Raw genomic sequence first — 21,177 nt, forward strand, 5'->3', positions numbered from 1 at the left:
GAAATCTTGCCATATTTTTATTGCAATCCAGAATTCTGTTAGAGGGATTTTCCATCTCTTTATGTCCTTCAGGGAAAGTTTTACCAGACAGGAAGTGAGGGAAATCCACCTAAAGCAACACAGACAGAAAAAAAGAAAAAAAAAACCCGGCTTTTCCTAAATAGCTTAGAGAAAGGCTAGAACCCTTCTCAATTATTTATTTCTGTGTCTCCATTTTTGTTTTTTCCTCACTTCCTGTTTGGGAAACTTGTCATCAGGACAGGAAGTGAATGAAAAGCAATTTGTTTTCCTATTTGGGTATTACCCACACTCCATATTTCAGGACGCTTTTTTGTAATACAAAGCTGCAAGTAGAATTCTGTGTAAATTTATGAGAACCATGTTGTGCTATTATAATAATTCCAGTACTGTTTTTCCAGCAGCAGATACATAGGATAAATGCAAAATCTTTATTGTTTCTCAGAAAATTATTAAAGAAAAGACTGAGTGCCATTATACTAAAGAAGTGACAAGACTGCCATAATAGTACGCTTTCACCTATACAATCCTTTTCCATTAGAATGCACTTTCTGTTCTAGCATTTATAAAATATTGATCAGATATAAGGAGGTTGTTAAATGTGTGAAGCCTTTTAGCACTTGAGCTTAACCTAGAGGGAATTCTTTAACCCTGACTTTATGGGATTTAATCCATCAACCACATATAACATTAAGGTTATTTTGTAGTTTAGTAAAACCATCAATTTCTGCATCAGTGGAAGCAGTGATAGATAATTAAGATTTTCTGATTGGTCTTGCATGGGTACTTTTGTGCTTATTTAAATGCATGTGAAGTTCCTTATACTTCTCAGTACCTGATTTATTATATTGGATATAAAATGTAGTAGATGTTTGTATTCTGATAAGAAGTTGTTGCTGATAAAGAGGTTTTCTCTTGAAGAAATGTGGTGACATTTCTATTATATGCACATGTAGAATATTGCTCTTTTCAAATGCTAATAAGTTTTTTGTCTTGGGTTTATTGTTGCACAAATCAATATGTTACACTGCAAAAGAAATTACATTATGTCTAGATTGCAGTACAATTGAGCTGATAGTATTATAGTACTGGGATAGACAATTCTAGGCAACCAGACCACAAAAAAAACTGCAGGTGCTACCCAGCTATTTTTAACATTTTATAGCATTGGAAACATTGTTTTTTGGCTCACAGTTTGGATTGGATGGCTCCTGAAAGCTACAAGGCTTTGCCCATTCCGGAATAATTACGGCAGTCTTATTATTTCATATATGTTAGAGGCTGAGAAAAACTGCACAATGTGCCTAGAGCACTGCCTAAAGAACACAATACGGTATTTAAATTTGACAAATAAGGGCTATAACTGAACTTGTGGGAGGGCATTCCTTTGTTTATACAGTACATACTTTGTACTCTGGAAGACTGTGCTTTTTACCAGTACAGCTGTTAAAGCCATATATTTGTCCTATACAAAACTATAATGTAACATATTTAACCATAGTCCACCAGCAGTTTCAGTAAGATAGGGCTCTAAATCATCGTAGGTGCTAGTCTTGTAACTTATCATTCTCATCCCATACATCTTATTACTGGAAACATGGAACATATACATGAAAGAACTATTTATAGCCAAGGGAATCCTTTTAAAGATTTTAACTTCCATAAACTGAAAGTATTATAAACATTTTACCATTCTTTTATTTTAAGGTATGTAGCTATCCTATTTTCTGCTTTCCCTCTTAAACCATCAAATCATCAGTGTTTCCCAACCAGGGTCCCTTCAGAGGTTAGGGGTTCCTTGAGCAATTTGTGCCTCTCATAACAGTTTATCTTTTGGCTATCAATAAGGGTGCCATTCTTCCAACGGGCCAGCATTGTAAGAGGCATCCAATCAATTTACTGTGAGCTGTGGATATAGTAAATATAGCTGGGGTTCTCTGAAGACCATGTTAAACCAATATACCACGGCCTGAATAACTCATCAATGTAAAGTTTTAGGAAGGAAAAACAATTTTCGAATGTATGGTTGACAAATTTAAGGCTGCCCATCAGCTGGAGAGCTGTTTTGATTGGCATATTTCCTCCTAAAAAATGCTTTTTAAAAAAACAGATAACCAGTGCTGATGGTTATCAGGCTGTAAACACTTTAAAGTCAAGGAGGGGTTGTTGGCACTTAAGGAGTTACAAGCAACCTATGTTGGCCAGTAGGTTGCAATCTTTTTTTTCTTGTATAACCAATATTTTGTGGCCCTTCACTTGTTTATCAATGCATGGAGGAATGTTAATAAAAAGACACGGTTTTAAAAATTTGTGATATTTCTAAATCAATAGGACCAAAAATATGTAATCTGTTTCCCCAATGGGGAAACAAAAAGCTGCCTTTATGTACTTCTCAGGTATTGCCATGGAGTAATTTTATCAATACCGGGGAGATATGTCTCTCTGGGATTCCCTGTTACATCAATAAATGAAATATATTATCTTGTATTGTGCCAAACACTGTAATGATTTGATATTATACCAGTTATGATACTATATAGTGTCCACAGAAGGCACAGGGAATCTGTGAGAAACCCCTCTCTAGATTTAACTGCACCCTTAAAAACATTACTTGGCCAGGATCCCAACAGTTCTCACATGAAAAGTATAGAAGGGAGAATTTGATTAAAGTAACAATACTCTTTAGTTGAGAAAAAAAGCAATCCCTTCTGGGCAATCCATGTACATTCCAAGGATGTAAACACACTTTGTTACAGATTCCAACCTTTTTCTGTCCTGATGAAAAAAGTGTTTAACTCATGTGCTAAAGTTATCTGATCCTGACACCTGGCTCCATTCTTGGCATCGGGCCACGCTTGTAGAAGCCATACTCTCTTCTGACAAAACTCCTACTAGCTAGGAAACTGTTTGTGTACAGCATTATTGGTTACAAAGTAGGAAGCCAAGTCTGACCTATATTCTTGTATAAAGCCTATAGCCTTGTATAAAGAAATTCTTAGCCTTCTATTTCTAGTTTTTCTATTAATATTAAGGTCATTGAAATGTTAATTTAGGACCACTTAAACTATATACTCTTTTGAACATGTTATAAAGAAATGAACCTGGTTTGTTGACATATTTTAAAGGAATCTTATGCTTTTCATACATAAAGTACACATACTGTAAAGCTTAAAGTCTGAATCTGTGCATTGTGTAAACAATATAGGCATTTGAAATCTACGGTGTGATATTTGACAAATTATGGTGGAATATATGCCAGAAGATCCTGTAAAAGTTGCAGTTGCGACTCAGTAGTGTTTTTTTTATACATCACTATGTTTCTTTTACTTTGTATAAAAGGATTACAGGTTTTCCTTATGAGGCCAGAAAAGCTTTACCTCTCTGTAGTGCAACTAGACATTTTATGTATGTTTTTGAAAAGTTTTGTTGCAGATGCAGAGCTATGCCAATGTGTTGTATCTGGGTAATTCAAAGTGATGGGCATTAAAGCCAAGCAGCAGGAGCAATCGCTGAAACCTATATCGCGGAGGAAAAAAGTAACCAGAGGATCCTAATTGACAATAAATTGAAAATGTAATTGCCAGTCCAGCCGCAGCACTTGGAACGCTGTCAGGCTGCAAGACAAGAATTGCCAAGAGGGTGAACAAAAGTAATATTCTCCTTATATCAGACTGTGACTGGGGATGTCTGGAGACTAAGTGCAATGTCAGGGTCTAGATTACGGGAAAGAATATTGATTACGAAGAAAGCATGGAGCTTTGGAAACCTAGAAAACTAGTCAAAAGGTTAACTCTTTAGAGACCATGTGAAAACTCAAAAGGATCATAATGTCTTGTATATGTCATTATGCTTCTCTCCTTTTCCTTCATTCTTTCTGTTTGACGGAAATATGTAGGCTGTGCTTGCTGACCTACCCTACTGGTAATTGTAGTTGCTTCCCTGTTGCACTAATGCTTCAGCTTAAGTACTTGGAGTTTGCTGACCTAGTACAATATCCAACTAAGAAATTTGCTTCATCTGTACTTAATGTATTGCATGAATAGTTGTTTATCTATTATAAACTAAAAAAATGAATAAAAGAATGAATAATTATTCTAGAATGAGGCATTATAGTTTTTTTTACCTTTCAGTATGCTCAATGTGTACTGAAATGTATATAGTGGAATCCCAGTTATCTGGCACTGGACTGCTCCACTTTCTTGATTGCTCCTGTAGCCCTAGTGGAGCTGTGGCATGTGTTCTGCATCCAACTACACTTACCACAGCTCCACTAGGGCTGTAGGAGCGGAACTGTCAGAAGAGCAGAGTAGAACTCCGCTAATTGCTCCTCTCTGTGATTGGCTAAGAAAAGGGAGACTCTGATGACGGCTCAAGCGTCATCAGGGTTTCCCTTTTCTCAGCCATTCAGCACTAGAGGTGAAAGGGGACAGGTCTCCCTATTCAAGTATAGTGCTGAATGGGTAACCATGAATGGGTAACCAGAGTAACCTCTCAGAGTTAACCTTTAAGAGATAACCGAAAACTACACTTATCCGGAATCGACCAATTCCCGTGGATGCCAGATAACCAGGGTTCTACTGTATGTAGCATTTTCACAACCTATATATCTTTGGCATGGAGGGAGGCTTTAATAGTAATCTACTTTAAATTATTATACATTTACATTAATAATTGATTCTTTTAGTCTTTTTTAATTTGTTGTAAGGTTAAGGTGGAATGCCATTTATGCAACTAATAATTTGCTTTAAGAAGCCTGTGTGGCTCTTCCTGAATTTGGTAGTGTCTGGAAACTTGTCACCAGTATCTGATACAGTTAGGGCAAAGAGTTAAAGCTGAAGTTCTAACTGCTAATATTTTTTATTCTTTATTTCCTCTTTTCTTCTTTCATCAACAATTATATTTAATATTATTAAAAAGTGTAGAAGAAAATGAGTATAGAAAGCATGAATCAGTAGTATGCGTAGGTGCAAATAATCATTTTTAGTATAGGTTCATAGCCAATCTCTTTTGGAGGGTGACAAAATCTTGATATAAAATGTACAGGAGAGTATTTTTCTTTGTATTTCCCTGTATTTCAAGTCTTTATATGGGGCTTCTAAGTTGGTAGAGGGTAATGCTGGTTTAGGAGCAGCTGAACTGGTATTACATTACTGGACCTTTAGTTCCCCTTATCATTAAGACCAAAGTTGTCCCTCTAGTCCTGTGACTACCCAAACAAATCTCTTTTGTGATTATAAAACAAAGCACCCAACCTCATTTTTATTAATTCATTCTCTGATCCCACAATTTTCAACTGTAAAAAGTACAGCCTGGGTTCTTGCTTCCATTACATGAAGATGATGCTATGGATAGTTTAACCATGCATTTGTCTTTAGTTTTCATTTCGGTTTTTGAATATTTCTCTGTTTCAGTATTATTTCATTTTAAAACACCATGGGAGATGGTGATACTACATAGATAATAATAATAAAAAATCTGCCAGCCATGCCTAAATATATGCCAGGGATTATGCTGACGTCCAAGGAAAAGGATGATAAATATTCATGAGAAGATATTCAGCCACAGATGCCTAACTGTCCAGCTGTGTGATAAATTGGAGATATGTAAAAATGCATATATATATAAGTAAGTCATCTGAATATATTAAAAATGCATTGATTCTCCTATACATTTCAATAGGTAACTAATTTGCATGCTTCGTAGAATAGAATTATATATTGTTTATGTTTAATATTATGCTCAGGCATAAAAAATAAAAAAAACTGCATATAAATATTTTATATTTACTAACACCCTACCAACAAAGAACTAGGCTCTTTTTCATATGGTTATCAGGCTAAGAAATTACTCTTTCCTTTCCCCACACCGTTAACTCGTTAAATCTTGCAATGTATTCATTTAATGCGTAGGTAAAGCCCAAACTTTGTAGTTGGTTATGTTTCTACTGGGGAGGTTTACCCTCATTGACCAGGGGACCTTTGTCTCCAGTACAGTAATTGATTGGGAAATTGTCACAGAAAACAGAAATGGGAGAATCTTTCAGGAGATATCTTTACTTTGAAGATATCCTCCATCTATGGTTCTAGGACAGAAAGTAAAGGACACAATTTTTTATGTTTTTAAATCTTAACCCAGTCAAAATAAACTTAACAGGGTAAGTATTAAGGATAAGTATTTGCACGCCTTTTTGCCTCAAAAGCATTCACCTGTAATACTACTTAAAGCAAATCTGCTCCTGCTGTACTTCTGGGCCATTTGAAAGTAAGTGCTGCATATCCTATAGAGCCCAGCGCTAAAATTGTGTCTCAGTCTTCCTCTCCTCTAGGCAATTTACAAAATAAAGCAAGAAAGGGGGAGCAACATGATCTCAGCATTGGGTCTATGAGACCTTCATAGATTACACGTGAGCAACCTGAATGTACAGCAGTAGCTGTTGTGAATTCAACATATAAATAAGCAGATTTGTGTAATGTAAAAGCCTGCATGGCAGGAAATTGCTTTGTGGGAGGTGTAAGTGCTTTAACTCTGGTAAATTTATGCCCTGAGTTCAGATTAATATTCCCCACTATATCTAGAACCAAAAATATACAATCTGGCTTCCAGATTGATAGCAAGTAAAAATTCTAGAATAATGCTTAGAATTATTACATTTTCAATTTACAAGAAGTGTAACTAGAATGCTTAATTGATCATTAGGTAAGAGTATTTTTTACTTTACAATTTATTTTACAGACAAATGCAGACCTAGTATGCAACATACAAGCCATTTCTCAAACCTCATTCCATGCACCAGTAACTCTATTATAGCCCCGCTATGCATCACTGTCATGAAAATGGCTTTTGGCAGTTTGGTTTCAATACAGTGTTCACAGTATATACCACATAAACGATACAATTTTCATATTGGAGTACATTTCTAATAAATTTGCATCTTACATTTTAGCAGTATCTTTTATTTGCATCATTAGCTTGGTTGTATGACTTATAGGAAATGAAAGGTATTCTATTACTTTCATTACACCTAATCTCTGTATACTGTATACTGTTCTGGGCAGTGTATTGTTTATAGTAGTCTGTTAATTACAGATGCAATATGTGTTACAGCAGCTTGTACTGAAAGCTCAGACCTACTCACATTACACTGACAATGCAATGTAATGAATTGACGTTGAAATAGAATGCACAGCACAAACAATTCTGAAGGAAATCTTGATTGGAGTGCACAACGCTATACACTGACATGGTAATACCCTATATGAATTATTTAGTAAATGTATCAAAAGGTGAAGCACAATGTTAAACTGCTACTAGACAAACCATGTTTGTCAGCAATTAATATAAGCATCAAGCAGATTCTAGTTTGTAGCATCCTATAATAGTAATCTGATAACAATTTAAAAGACCCCAGAAGCAGCCCAGGCTGCGGAGATGTTTAAGCGGCATTAAGTAAGAGTGTGAGAAGGTGCATTCTGCATCACCTAAAAAAGAAACATGTTTTTCCTGCCTGATTTATTATTTAATCTGTGAATTTATTGGAGAAACCACAGAAGTTTTAATCTCTTACAGTTTTTCGGTCTGTCCATTCATTTTATTGAAGCTCCCTAGCATCTTGTTTAATGAATTACAACCAGAACTTGCCTTGGTAGATGCAAGCTTTTCAATAGCAGGATTCTAGGTAACATCATTATCTATGAGATTCTAAAGAAGGAAGGTATCTGAAAGGAGAAGAAGTAAGATATCAGTAATAAGGAGATTACCTGGCGAAATATAGATGAAAAAAAGCTGATGTCACTGGTCAGAAAGTTGATTTATAAATTAGTGGTCAAAGAGTGCTTGATGAGCAATTTATAGACTGAATGTCTTATTGCCTTTATGATATGCCATCATAAATTGAAGTCAGCTCAAAGCATAGAAAAAATATTCTAAATGCCTTTAGCATTTTAACACAATTTTGTATACATTTTCAATGTGCTTCTGAATTTGCTAGCCAATGTTTCTATTTCAGAAGAGTCATTTTCCTAGCACATGCAACTCTATTTCTGACATTTAGACATTTTGTGCTGATAGCACCTCTATTCCTAACCTACCTTCCTACAAGGGAGGAGCAGGGGGGAATACTATAGGCTAGTGCTTCTCAACCCTAAGGCTCCTCCGGAGGTTGTGGAGGGTTCCTTGAGCAATGAGCAGTTTGTGAATCTCAGATCAGTATAAAGGATATGAATGATCATATGACTATATGTGTGGGTGGCAGCCTTCCTACTTACCAGTAATGCAGGCGTTATTCCTACTGACCACGACACTAATGCACAGTGAATTGTTGATATATTAATTATAGAAGGGTTTCCCTGACTTGAAAGTCATTTAATGGAGTTCTCCCATGTTAAAATGGCCAATAAACACTGTTATAGGGTGTTCCTGAAATGATAGCTCTGAAGCTGCTGACATAATATTCCTGGGGCTTTTTTTTGGATGTCTATGCCAAGAAGGCTTTTACAGCAAAGTAATCTGCCTTTTTTTTCCTAATGCAGTTTCCATGAAAACTTGCCCCTGCTGATTTTTGTTAGATTACAAATTGGGTTACAAATCCAAATGATAAGTTACATCAATCAGTTTTTTGAATTTGCAGCAGTATCCTACACATCTGTGGAAGGACATCTCAGCATATTGTTTGCTTCTTTTTTTGTATTTGCAATGCATAGCCTTTTTTTTCTAGTACAGTTTATCTTACATGGGTTTACTGTCATGTTTTTTTTGTCTATATCTATCTGTGCCTGTTGGTGAGGAGTTGGAACCTTCCCTATTTCATACATTTTTTCTTCACATGGAAGCCATGAGTTTTAATTGTGTCTGAGCAACCTCATGGGTTCTAGAAAAATCAAACGCTTTACTTAGAGTAAGATCAAAAACTTAAATTATTCATTTCTCTTGTAGTCTGGAAGAGTTCATACAATACAATGCTGTCAGGAGTCATTTCATCAATATCAGTGAACACTCTGGTCTGTATAGGCTTGTCACAATGTGAGTCAATGGTTTTCTTAAATCTATGTTTTACTTTGCAAATGTGGGGACAATAAAATGTCACTTACTCCCCAGCAGCATAAACTCACCTTTTCTTCTCCACTGCTTGTGTCAGCTACATGTATGAACCACTCCTTTATATATATATATATATATATATATTACTCCTAATATAAAGGTATAACACATATAGAATTGTAACATTTAAATCCTGGTGTTATGATTTTTATGACATATACATGTAGATATACATTTACATCTGGAAATATTTTCATTAATGCCAGCTCTTAAAAAAGAAATAACAAAACAATTTCACAGAGTGCGAATACTGCTCATATAATTTTAGATTGCTGATAATTTGCAACTCACATGTTATTTACCCAAGGGATGTTGCATTGTAGGTTTAGCTGTTGATGTGTAAGGTTTATGATTAGATTATTCTGAAACATCCTTCTCTTCTTACATATTAATTTGTGATGTCAATGTTTGTTCATAATTATGTTAATTTTTCTGGGGGACAGATCAGATGAAGAGGACGTGGCCAGAGGATGGCAGGACACTGGAGGATGCCGATGGGACGAAGTAATTGTTTATTTTTTATTTTTTTAGCTACCCTGAGTGTGGCTCAAGGTTACCGCTTTCCGCTGTTTAATTTTACCCTGAGCAACACTTGGGATTACCACTGAAGAGGTTAAGTGATAAAATCTGTGTTTTAAGAATAGCAACATATTATATATAAATCCTATTTGCAAGCGGGATATTGATGTGGGAGTTTTTATTGTGGATTGCTAGTTGCAAAAGAACATTTGTTAGCATTCCCATTTACGGTAGATAAAAATCATTGCATGTTGGTTTGGCAGTTTACCAGCTCTAAAATCTATTTCACGTGTTTCTAAAGAAAATAAATATTGGAGTAGGAATTTTGTTTGTGTGAGAACTGCCTCTTTCCACACAAGTCAATACCAAAAGCAGCTTTAAACAGGTCAATGCTTCTTAGGATAAGGTCATTGCAGGTCAGAAGGAGGCAAACTGTGACTGTCAGTAAGGGTGTGATAATCTCTAGTTTAAGCTACGTTTGGGGCTGTGTCCACTGGCTTTGGACTTGCGTCAATATAGTGTAACAAACATGACATTTTCTATTGACAAACACCGGCTTTTCAGATGCATAAAATGGGGCCTTATCTCACTCACGATGTTTATTATTTTCTTCATACTGTGGCCTTCTGGCTTTACCTTGGATGGAAAATAATGTTCTTTGGAGTTTTTCAGAAAATGATCAATCACCCTCCTAAAAATAAAAATATTGAAGATATCCACAAAGCTTTGAGATTTCTAATCAAAAAGTTTACTGGCTGTAACATATAACATAGATAATTCCTATCTTAAGCCCAGCAGAAGATATATGGCTTACTATCTGATTATGTTCTAGAGGTAGCTAGATGGTTGTCATTTGGAGAGGCTCTAGAGAAGTTAAATCTCCTATTTGTGTCCTTAATATTTACAACTAGTTTTTCAGAATTATTTACTGTAGATAGGATTCTTCCTAAACTTACCACTATCTTACCCAATCATGAAGATAATAAATATATATTGTCCTAAATAAGGTATTCTAAATACTCATCAAGTGAACTAAATACTCCTAAACATTATTTGACATATTTGTGGATTGTCCACTTTAGGAAATTCCCTATTCAACATCTATAATATGGACAATTTTAATTTAGATTCTGCATCTTGAGCAGTTTAGGTACTCTAATACCTTTTATACTGAGTTATTTTAACCCTAGTTCTACTATTATCACACAGCGACTTACTTTTTTAAATTCTGCATTTTAGTTTTTCTTAGTGCCAAATGTTATTCATTCACTGAAATGCAGAACATGCTACATAATTGAAAATGTTCTGATTGTTATAATTGTTATGGATCTTAGGTTTATGGAGTAAGGTGATGGAAATTCCCATAATCTGTTGTCGATTTAGTGTATGCGCACCATGCCCATTTTTCTTTTTGAAGAATTAGTAGGTTCGAAGGTATTCCTTCTGCTAAGGGTGGAATGCAAAACACTGGCAGTCCTTTAACCTTTGTGAGTTACTGAATTAATAGTAGCTAAATCCCTATTGAACAGGTAGACCACATATACAAAGGTGAGTAAATCTTGAAACAACTGCCAATCACCAGCTACCACCAGATTCTTCCCTAACTGATGATTCAACATGTAAATGTAAAATAAATTGGGCATATGCAATTAATTGCAGATATATTCCAGCATACTAGATGATTTCGGCAACCAATCTCATGTGCATTGTTGGTAGTTTTTTTCCTCTTACTTTCTTGCTATCAATAGGTTTGATTTGGTGTTTGCTTGAGAACATTGCATAGACAGAAATGTACTGATATCCCAACATAGTGGATGAGTGCAGAAAAGAAGTGATGCAGATGGCTGAGCAGGACTTTGCTGTAGTGCTGACAGAATAGTTCAGGTACTGAAAACTGCTGCCATTGCACTAAAATAAAACTTACTTGCTAGATACCCACATACTGTAATAAAACGTGTATGGACTATAGATGAGGATTCTTTATCTTTTAGAATTATGTGTTTATCACGTTTGTCTAAAAACCAGCATATGGCTAATACGGTTATGCATGGTTATTGCAAAAGAGGAGTAATAGTCACTGCAGAAAACTTCTGGCTGCTTAGCTGCAACCAGTTAGATGGTTTTGTCAATGCTAAGTGTTCTGTGTTTGCCAAGCAGTTCTGCTGATTTGACACTTCTAAACCAAGCTGTGCCTTAAAAGCTGCATTACACAGCAGGCTTTACCTAGGATGGCTGCATGTAGGAGTAGATTAATGTAAGCGCTTGTGCGCTGCGAGTATTCTTTTGCATGTCATTAAACATCATCAAGGACTGCAGTGAATTACTTAATCCTTGGTGGGGGAAGAGTACAGTGAGTATATGAAATCAACTTACTCTTTTATGGATCAAAAGCATGAATTTAGAATAATTCAGACTTTGCTTTAAACCTCGATTTAAAAGCTATAATTGCTGACATCCCCCTCCGTAAATGGTTTTCTCTCTGTTATGGTTATCCAGGGGCTTCAGTGTTTCCATGTTACTAAATTCTGACTACAATCTGACATTCTTGACCTGCATGCTCCTTCCAAATCTTCATCTGTAAAACCAGGTAACCACATTTTCAGAAAGAGGTCAGCAAAAGCAGCAACCTTTGTATTTTTCTTATTTCATTTAAGTGAAAATCCATTTCAAGAAATATAGTATATGTCATTTGTCTTTATATGTCATTATGTCTGTTTTGAAATCAAATATCTACATATCAATAAATGTAAAGCTCACTCAGTTTGGAGAGATTGGAAAACCCCAGATTGTTTTGTTTTTTTACTGCCTCTTTGTATTGCTACCTCAATCTGTGTAATATTTGTACATAAGTGTACATAATGATCACCCAAGAATATTGAGGATGTCGTAGTGGAAGTAAAACCAGTATTTATACCATCCTTCAAATGTTATTTGTTTGCTACATTTTTGTATTGTTTTAAAAAAATGAATGTTATTTTACAAGGCAGAAAGATAAAACCTAGTAAACAGTATTTATGTCTTGATTATTCATGCTTCCACAAGTTTTACTTTCTGTTGTGTTCAATCCAATATGTTTAAGTCTTCTATTATTGATGGAATTATGAATGGGTAAATATAGACCATTCACTGACCTCCCAAATGTGTTCTGCATTTTTATTCTCAATTGTACACAGCTCAGTACACAGCACCCAAAACAGGCCTAAAATACAAAACCCATGTTACTCAAACATCACAGCCAGTATTTGAAAATACAGATTTAACATAACAGGCTCTCAGATGGAAACTGTCTGCGTGCATGGCATATTACATTCTTAGTACCGCTTAGTTCTTCTTAGTGCTTCTCCATGCACAAGATAAGTAGAAAAAATTTATATTCTGCTTCCCTAACACCTAAAAAGTTTTAAAAGCAGTTAGGCAGCCTATACTGGGGAGACCTGGAAAAAATAAAGGGATAAGGTTCCAAACTAAGAATCGGAGGGGCAGGCTGTAAATTTTTCGGCATAGGTAGAATGGGATACAATACTAATGAAGAGTCCTAACACACAGGAAGTCTCTGTGTGTATTTCTATGGGTTGCAGATACAAAAGGCAAGCTGCAACTGGATATACAGGATAATAAAAAAAAACTACAATATCATTTAGGCCAGGACAGCAGAGACATATTTCACAAGAACCTGTAAACATAAATAGCTTAGCAATCTTTACTTAGGCTCTGTTTCTTAAGCCTTGGTGGTACTGCCAACCCAAAAGGTGCACAGAGCAGAGCCAAAGCCACAGAGATGGTGTATATCATCAAGTCTGGGAAAAACATTTGGTGATACATATTTTTGTTATTTTACGCCATTTGTTTGTGTACATTTGAAAAGAATAGATTAATCAAAACATTTACAGAGAATAATATTTGATGCATTTCATGGTCCAATAACAGGGTTTGCATTCACAGTAGATTTCAATTAACCAATTCTATTTATCAAGCATTTAATTTGACTAACAAATACATAAATATTATACTAACGTACAAATTAAACAACAGTGCAGTAAGCTGATTTTGGCAGCTTTAACCCTGGCAGACATTGTATGCCAAAGCTATACTAAAACGTCATGCACACATCTGTATTTCAAAGGTGTTGCAAGTGTATTACCAGGCAGTATAACATGGGCGATTTTAGAAAGATCTCCAAAAAAAGTTATCTTTCTTTATGTGTTAGAGCCTGATGCTTTTTGGAAGGGGTACTGTCAATTAAATGTGTACACAGATGTAAAAGAATGAATGATAAAATACAAATTTTAAAAAATCTCCAACCTCTTAGATTGTAAACTCTATTGGGCAGGATGCTCCTGTGTCATTGTTTGTTAAATACGCATATTTGTCATCCACAACCCTTATTTTCTTTATATTAATGCATAGTATCAGCAAATTAGGAGACTATGACCTATATAAAATAAAAGTTATAACAGCTCTATTGAAAAGTTGTTAGTAAATTAAATTTATGTCTATTGTATTTTTTAACTTATCTAGCTTACATTACATCTTGTCTTTTTATTCATTTTTAGAAATCACATTTTCATTGTAATTAGTGGAAAACTGCTGGGCATTGGGCTAATGCTTAGTGTTTTCACATATAGCTAGGTTATGAATTGCTCTTTTCCCCTAGTTTTTTTTTAATGTTATTGGTAGATTAGGCTAATTAGATTTCTCTTAGTTTTGTCTATGAAAAAGCTTTTTTTTGTAACAGGAGGTCAAGTTGTACACGGAAGACACTTCAAACAAAGCAGAATACACTTTCTTTGTCAGAAAAGATTATTTCATTAAATGCTGTTCTGTGACACTGCCAATTCAGTTTCTGTAAATACTATTCTAAAAGGGGACACTGAAGAGCTAGTACATTATGTATAACATTTTACATAATAATGTAAGCTAAGGTATATACCAAAGAAGATTGTCAAGAGGAATTAAGAAGGTATTATCCAATCTTCCTCATATATTTATCCTGTTTAATGTCTCTTTTTTTTTTTTTATACAGTTTCACCCTTCATGCCCAGAAAAAAGAGTAGAGGGAGTTTATGCCAGGCTAGGCAATTAGAAGAATCACCTTCACAACATAGGCACTTAGTCATAATTCAAAAGAAGTAGAGATTATGCATACAAATTGACAGCTTTTAAGTAAAACAAATGTGGGCTAAACACCAGGCACAATGTCATCAAAATATAAAGGAAATGCTAAAATAATAATGTAGAAAAAATACCTATTCATATAGCATTTTGTTTTACAAATTAAACATATAAATACAAGGTTGACAGAAGTTCGAATGGGTTACTGATTCATTAGGTTGTTCATTTTGCATTTCAGCTTGAGCTACTGAGCTGTCTTAGCAACTCTTTCCAACAAAGCAGATACGATTAAACCTGTACCATGAAAAAAAAAGAATAGGACTCCTCCTGTAGGATGTATATGAGAGTTATATTCAATATTTCCTTTTTACCTATAGAAAAACAAATACTTTGTATTGTGAATAAAGAAAACACATACAAAACCACTGTAAACCACTGTATTTAGCATCCTAAATAGTTGTCTTGTATCGCTCAGAAATTTACAATAACAGTTATGATATTTTGAAAACAGCATATTTACTGTGGGATATACATATACTTTATTTTAGCTACTGATAGAAAGTAAAATATATAATTCTAACATTTCCATGAATGTAATTGTAAACATTTTTTTACCATCTTGAGAATTTTGGCTTTACAAGTAGATTTATAAATTAACAAATGTTTACATTGTTTTTAACCAGGCACTGAGGAACAATGACAGACACGGTAATTGGGAACTCTTCGAACCGATGGACGTGTCCTAATGACAGACAAATGGGGCTTCGATCTAAGTAAGTGTAGTTGAAAACTATATAATATTAAGAGTTTTTAAGGATGAGCAGTTTGGGATTACTTTTGTGAAAATTTCAAAGTTTAGAAAATAGTTATGTTTAATGGTATATAGGAAGCAGAGTAACATTTGGTTTACCTTGGCATAGTGTATCTTCTGTGTTTAGCATATGTATATATATTGTAATGGCATAGCAATTATTTCTATTTACTGTGGATATTGTGAATCCATTGTAGTCCCTACCTAGTCCTTTCTCCTCTTCCCGTGTCATATCCTTTCATCTGGCCATGCAGTTGTGTTTGTATCCTTCCCACTGATCTGAATGTAGTTGTTGTCTATTGCCTTGCTTTTTCAATCCTTTCCCCTCTATCGCCTCCCCTTCCCTCTTTATGTCCTTTCCTTCTTTTTATTCTTTGAGTCTTATTTAATAAATTCGGGGGAACACAGTCACATTGAAAACAATGCATTCCCTGACATTCGCCCTCATTGCACTCATTGCACAGTCACTGTTAACATTCACTATATTTATGTATTGCACTTTGTTAGCATTTTTTGTTATAACCCAAAACTTCTGCCAGACACACTTTTGCTACCAGATTTAACACGATGAATGTAAAAACATGCAAAATGCTTCATAATGTAGTAAGAATATAATTGTTTGAATATTCAGTCATTTCAAATAAATTATTACTGATAAATATTTCTAATAACATAGATTTACAAAGTTCTAATTTAGTACAGTCTTATTGGAAATGGGCTTGGGGGATGGGGGTCATTTCACAAAGCTTTTTTTTATTATTTTTTTTATTTTTAGCTTTTTTTTACCATGGGGTATATAATTTTTTATGTACAAATAATAATAATAATTTACAAAAGAAATGATGTTGAATCATCAATCATGCAATTATTATGTTGTATAGTTATTTCATTTTCCTCCCGAGATATTTTCTGAAAAACAGAAAAATACTAGGCTGTTAAGAAACAGATTTGAAATACAATTGTAATTCTAATTTGTTCAATTTTTTTATTACTATGGTAATACATTTTAATGTCATTGTGATGTATTTTGCAACACTATTGCCAACTTTTCTGCAGCCCCAGAAGTGCAAAGTGCAATTATACTCAATAAAACAAAAATAAAAGAGATACACAAATATAAAACACAGAATTACCTAATGTCCAGGGTGGTCTTAAGCTGCGTACACACGGCAAATTTTTCTCGCCCGATAATCGGTATCGGCCAATTATCGGGCGAAAATCTGCAGTGTGTACAGTCGGTCGTCGTCCGTCGTCCGACGACCGTCCTGGCGGATCCATGGACGATGGACGACGACCGATCCTAATGAAAGGGAAGGGGAGAGCGCGCAGCAGGGTGCCGCTCCGTCGCTCTCCCCCTCCCCTCTCCATAGAGCATGAACGGTGCTGTATGTACAGCATCGTTCATGCATCGTGCAGTCTTTTCTCGTTGGAAAGGATCGTGAAAGATCCTTTCCAACGAGAAAAATTGCAGGTGTGTACGCAGCTTTAAACTCTGTCTTACAGAATCAGTTAGTAAAAGTAAAGTAATCTGCTTACTTTTATTGGATCATGAATAGGGTATATTAGCACATTAACAATATTTTCCCCATTGAAAAACAGATGTTGATGACTGTAGGTTATGGTTGCTTGATTCAGTGAATGGGAAAATAAAATCTCCCTCTTAGATGTGTTTTATAAACATAGGAAATAATTATAAACTTTACCCTGTTTATTTAGCGCGTTACCAGTTTTATTTGTAATTTTATTTGGATATAAAAGCTAAGGCACCTTACCCTAACTGCTTTGCATAGTGACCATTCTTAGCAGAAAGAGAAAATTCAAAATTTTGAGTTACCAGAATGGCGCATAAAGGTAACATTTGTCAAACAAAATAAGATGTATTTTAATGTCCAGTTGCTGTATGCAGATATAGGCAAGTTGTTTTGATGTAAAAAAAAAATAGTAAAGTAAACAGTAATACTAAAATGTAGTAACATCAGTAAAACCCTCTGACAGTTGTCTTAGGTCTCTTGACTGTTCATTCATATAAAAGCAAAAAGATAAGGATTTGTGATGTATAAACTACAGAAGGTGAACCTAAACAGGAAAAGATTTCTTACATTCAATAAGCCAGATTTTTCTGGTGTTTGCCCAGCCTCATAGTAGCATAATCCAAAGAGAAGTAGAGGAAGAGAAAGAGAGGCTTTTCTCTACTTCCTCTACTTCTCTTTGGATTTGGGATGTAAATTTATGAGAACCGGGAAATCTGTGTTTCTAAATCTTTTTCAGTATTACTGTCCCAATGAAATAATTTAGCACAATGATATAGTTATACAAGGAGATCATTTATGAAGCTAGAACATAGTAAAACAGTGATGTTACGCACCACAACATTCATGGACAAATTCAAAGAAAAAAATGACTAGTCGGCTAAGAATGAGCAGGAAACTTAGATAACTGGTCAAAGAACATCTATGGAAACACCTACCAATTAAATAGGAGATCCATATTTTTTTGCTTATGTTTTGTAGTGTAGGACTTTGTATCAACATTTCCATGCCATCTTTCCTTTAGTATTTTCAATTTTTAAGTGCAAAGTTCTGAAGTCCTAAGAAATCAAATGATTTCCAGTGCCACACAGCCTCATCCTGTCCAGTTTGGATGTCAAGTATATGCACCCCTGTAGTTTTAGGTACTGCAGAGGTGATATCATGACATTGGCTCTGCTATCAGTGGCTGTTTGAAGTGGTTGTATTGCCTATTTGGATATGTAGACCTTGAATGGCATTCGTGGCAGCACGATGGCTCAAAGGTTAGCACTTTGGCCTTTGCAGTGCTAGGTCCCAGGTTCGAACCTTTGGCCAGGTTAGGTTAACCAGCTTTTCCCCGAAATTGACCTTGGACTGTATTAAAAAACATATGACTATGGTAGAGCCACTTTGAGGGACAGCTAGTGACATTACTATAGACGTTTTAAAGCACTGCAAAATATGTTGTGGCTATATAAATACTGGCTAATAATAATAATGTAGCCAAACTAAAACCTAGTATTCCCCAACCCCGCATCTATGGATGCATTGAGCTGTTTTGTGAATTTGAGATCAGATGGTCAGTGATAGAACAGATTTTTCCTAACCAGAGAGTTGCCTTTGTAGTATCTTTATTTGTATGGCATATAATGGTAAAAGTATAGTTGCATTTATATAGCTTTTTAACAAACATTAAAGAAAACTGATAAATTTGTTGCCAGCACAGTTATGCTGTTTACAGTGCCGAAAAAAGAAATTATTTTAGCTGTAATGTGGACTTCTCCAGTTAAATATTTCACAAACTCCCAGGGAATAAAATAATTCACTCAGTTCATTTTTCACATTTTAAATGTGCATATTTTATTAAACAAGAAAATCCCAGGTTAGGAATGTCCTCTCAGTTTATCCAGAGCCACAACTAATTACAAGCGAACAATTAACATTTCATTAAGATATCCATTTAACGCAGATATGACTTGATAAATCACTATCGTTTAAGTTGAATGCTTTTCCTATATATCTACAAAGCCTTAATTAAATGGATCACTCTATTTTATTGGCTTTTCTTCATGATTAATAAATGGCTGTGCACATTATTCCTCTTTAGTTTGCTAAAGCAAAATTGTTTCATTTTTTTTTTATTTCTGCTTTGCAACTGAAATAACCCAGATTTAGTTAGATCTTAGTCTAATGACTTTAGCTTGTAACTGGCCGGATTCGAGAATTACATTGTTTCTTCATCTAAAGGTCAGGAAGTAAAAATATGACATGTAGAGGTAGCCATCACAAAACTCTCATTTTACCTAAATGCAATGTCTTTCATGAGCCTCTTTTTGGGTTCTGGGTAATGATTCAGAGGAAAACAAAAATACTTTTTAATCCAAAGCCTTTTTTGTATCAAGTAGGAAGAGTAGAAACTTTTTCAGAATGTTATTGCTGTCTGGGTTCTACTTGTTGGTGGATTTATCCTCTCTAATAGTCCTGGTCCTGGTCTTTTTCACCATGAGGGAAATTCCAAAATTTTGAGTTGTTACCAGAACAGGGGAGAAATTGCATATTGTTTGTTTTATGGAAGAGGTAGTTAATTCTACCCTACTTTAAAAAAACAAACCAATTTGGCTTTAGATATACTTTATGGGTTCTTGTCTTAAAACACAGAGGGTTTCACTTACTTCCCTTTTGTATGGGTTTCTCTAGCATCCCTCATGTGTCATTGTTATTTGTGGCTCCTACGATATAGCAATATGCTACAGGGGTAGCTATTCAAATACTGGACCATGGACTAGTTTACACACGTGCTGCATTGAATTCTGACGGGAAGACATGCATATACAAACAGGAAAACAGCTAGGGATTCCATACACAGTATATTGGCACCTTCGATAGACAACTTTGGCATTTTTAATTACATATTTCAGTAGGGGAAAACTTCCACTGTGCTCATATGGCCATATGAGCATCAGGGTAGTCTGCTGAGCAAGACTAATCATTTTTGAAGGTTCATTTTGCAGTATAGGTATACAATTTAAATCAACGGGTTGGCACCTCAGCTAGGCAACTGGATTTTCTCAGCAGTTGGCCTACAGTGGCAGTTCCCATATTTGTGAAGTTACAGATTTATGTAGGTATGCCTGTAATAAATGACAGATTATCTAATTAGATGACAAAATATTTTTCCATCCCCTCCATGGACTCTTTTATTTGGGGATGGTTGATTTTTTTTATCTCGTAGCTTTTTTGTATTTGACACAGATTATAAAATGCCATCTTTTTCTGTGTTATATGTGGACATAATTGGGGTTTCTCTTAAAATCTAATGGCGTTTCCTATGCACTGCAGTTATAGTGCCAATTTGGGTCATTACCAAATTTTAATGCATCACTCAGGATTTCCTGTGGTATTATTTCAGTGGGTATGTGATTTAGCCATGAGAGTACAATAAGTGAATACTGTGAGTCTATCAGGTCATCATGACTGAAATATGCAGTAGGAGGTGCGTGACATGACATATGTTGATTCATTAAGATCTTCATTAGCATGTGTTATTGCATGCTACATTGCATGCTGATGTTCAGTACAAAATACATTGCAATGCACACTGAAAGTGTACAGCAATGCATGGTGTCATGGGTTGACTTTCATTTTGATACATTTCCACTGATTATTAAAAAAGGTTTCAGGAAAAAATAGTGTTATTCCATTAAGACGTTTTACAGTAAAATTGCCCATATGGTGATATTCCATGGAAAATTCTGGAACACAGGGATGGACTTCAATTGTGTCCTGCTTTCTGTTTTTGCAGAATTGTGCATCTAAAGAATTTATTATACCTTTAATATACCTGCAAAAAATTGTACATGGGATAAAAGTTACATCTTCTCTTTGAACATAACTTTATAAGAAAAACCATTGCTGTCATTATCTGTATCACAGTCCCACCAGTACCAGTTGCAGTGTTTTTCCACCAGTATAGGTGTTTTTCCCATTATGGTAAGCTCTGCTTGTGCATCTATCCTTGCTCTACTCTGCGTATGTGTATGACTCCACTACTAATCCTCCCTAGTGCATGTAATGTTCTGTGAATACCTTGGTTCATTTGGGACCAAGTTGTGA

The 21,177-nt window shown here is 35.1% G+C and overlaps 1 protein-coding gene across 1 annotated transcript in view; it reads left to right on the top strand.

The window, feature by feature from the left end:
• Positions 1-21,177, top strand: part of RPH3A (rabphilin 3A) — a 123,790-nt gene that overhangs the window by 22,690 nt on the left and 79,923 nt on the right. The window contains exon 2 of the mRNA XM_072415928.1: positions 15,429-15,518. Within this exon, the coding sequence (XP_072272029.1) occupies positions 15,442-15,518 (77 nt within the window). The 5' untranslated portion in view covers positions 15,429-15,441. The remainder of the gene's footprint in view (positions 1-15,428; positions 15,519-21,177) is intronic.

The sequence above is a fragment of the Pyxicephalus adspersus genome, chromosome 6 (assembly GCF_032062135.1).
Source record: "Pyxicephalus adspersus chromosome 6, UCB_Pads_2.0, whole genome shotgun sequence".
In the NCBI taxonomy this organism is placed as follows: domain Eukaryota; kingdom Metazoa; phylum Chordata; class Amphibia; order Anura; family Pyxicephalidae; genus Pyxicephalus; species Pyxicephalus adspersus.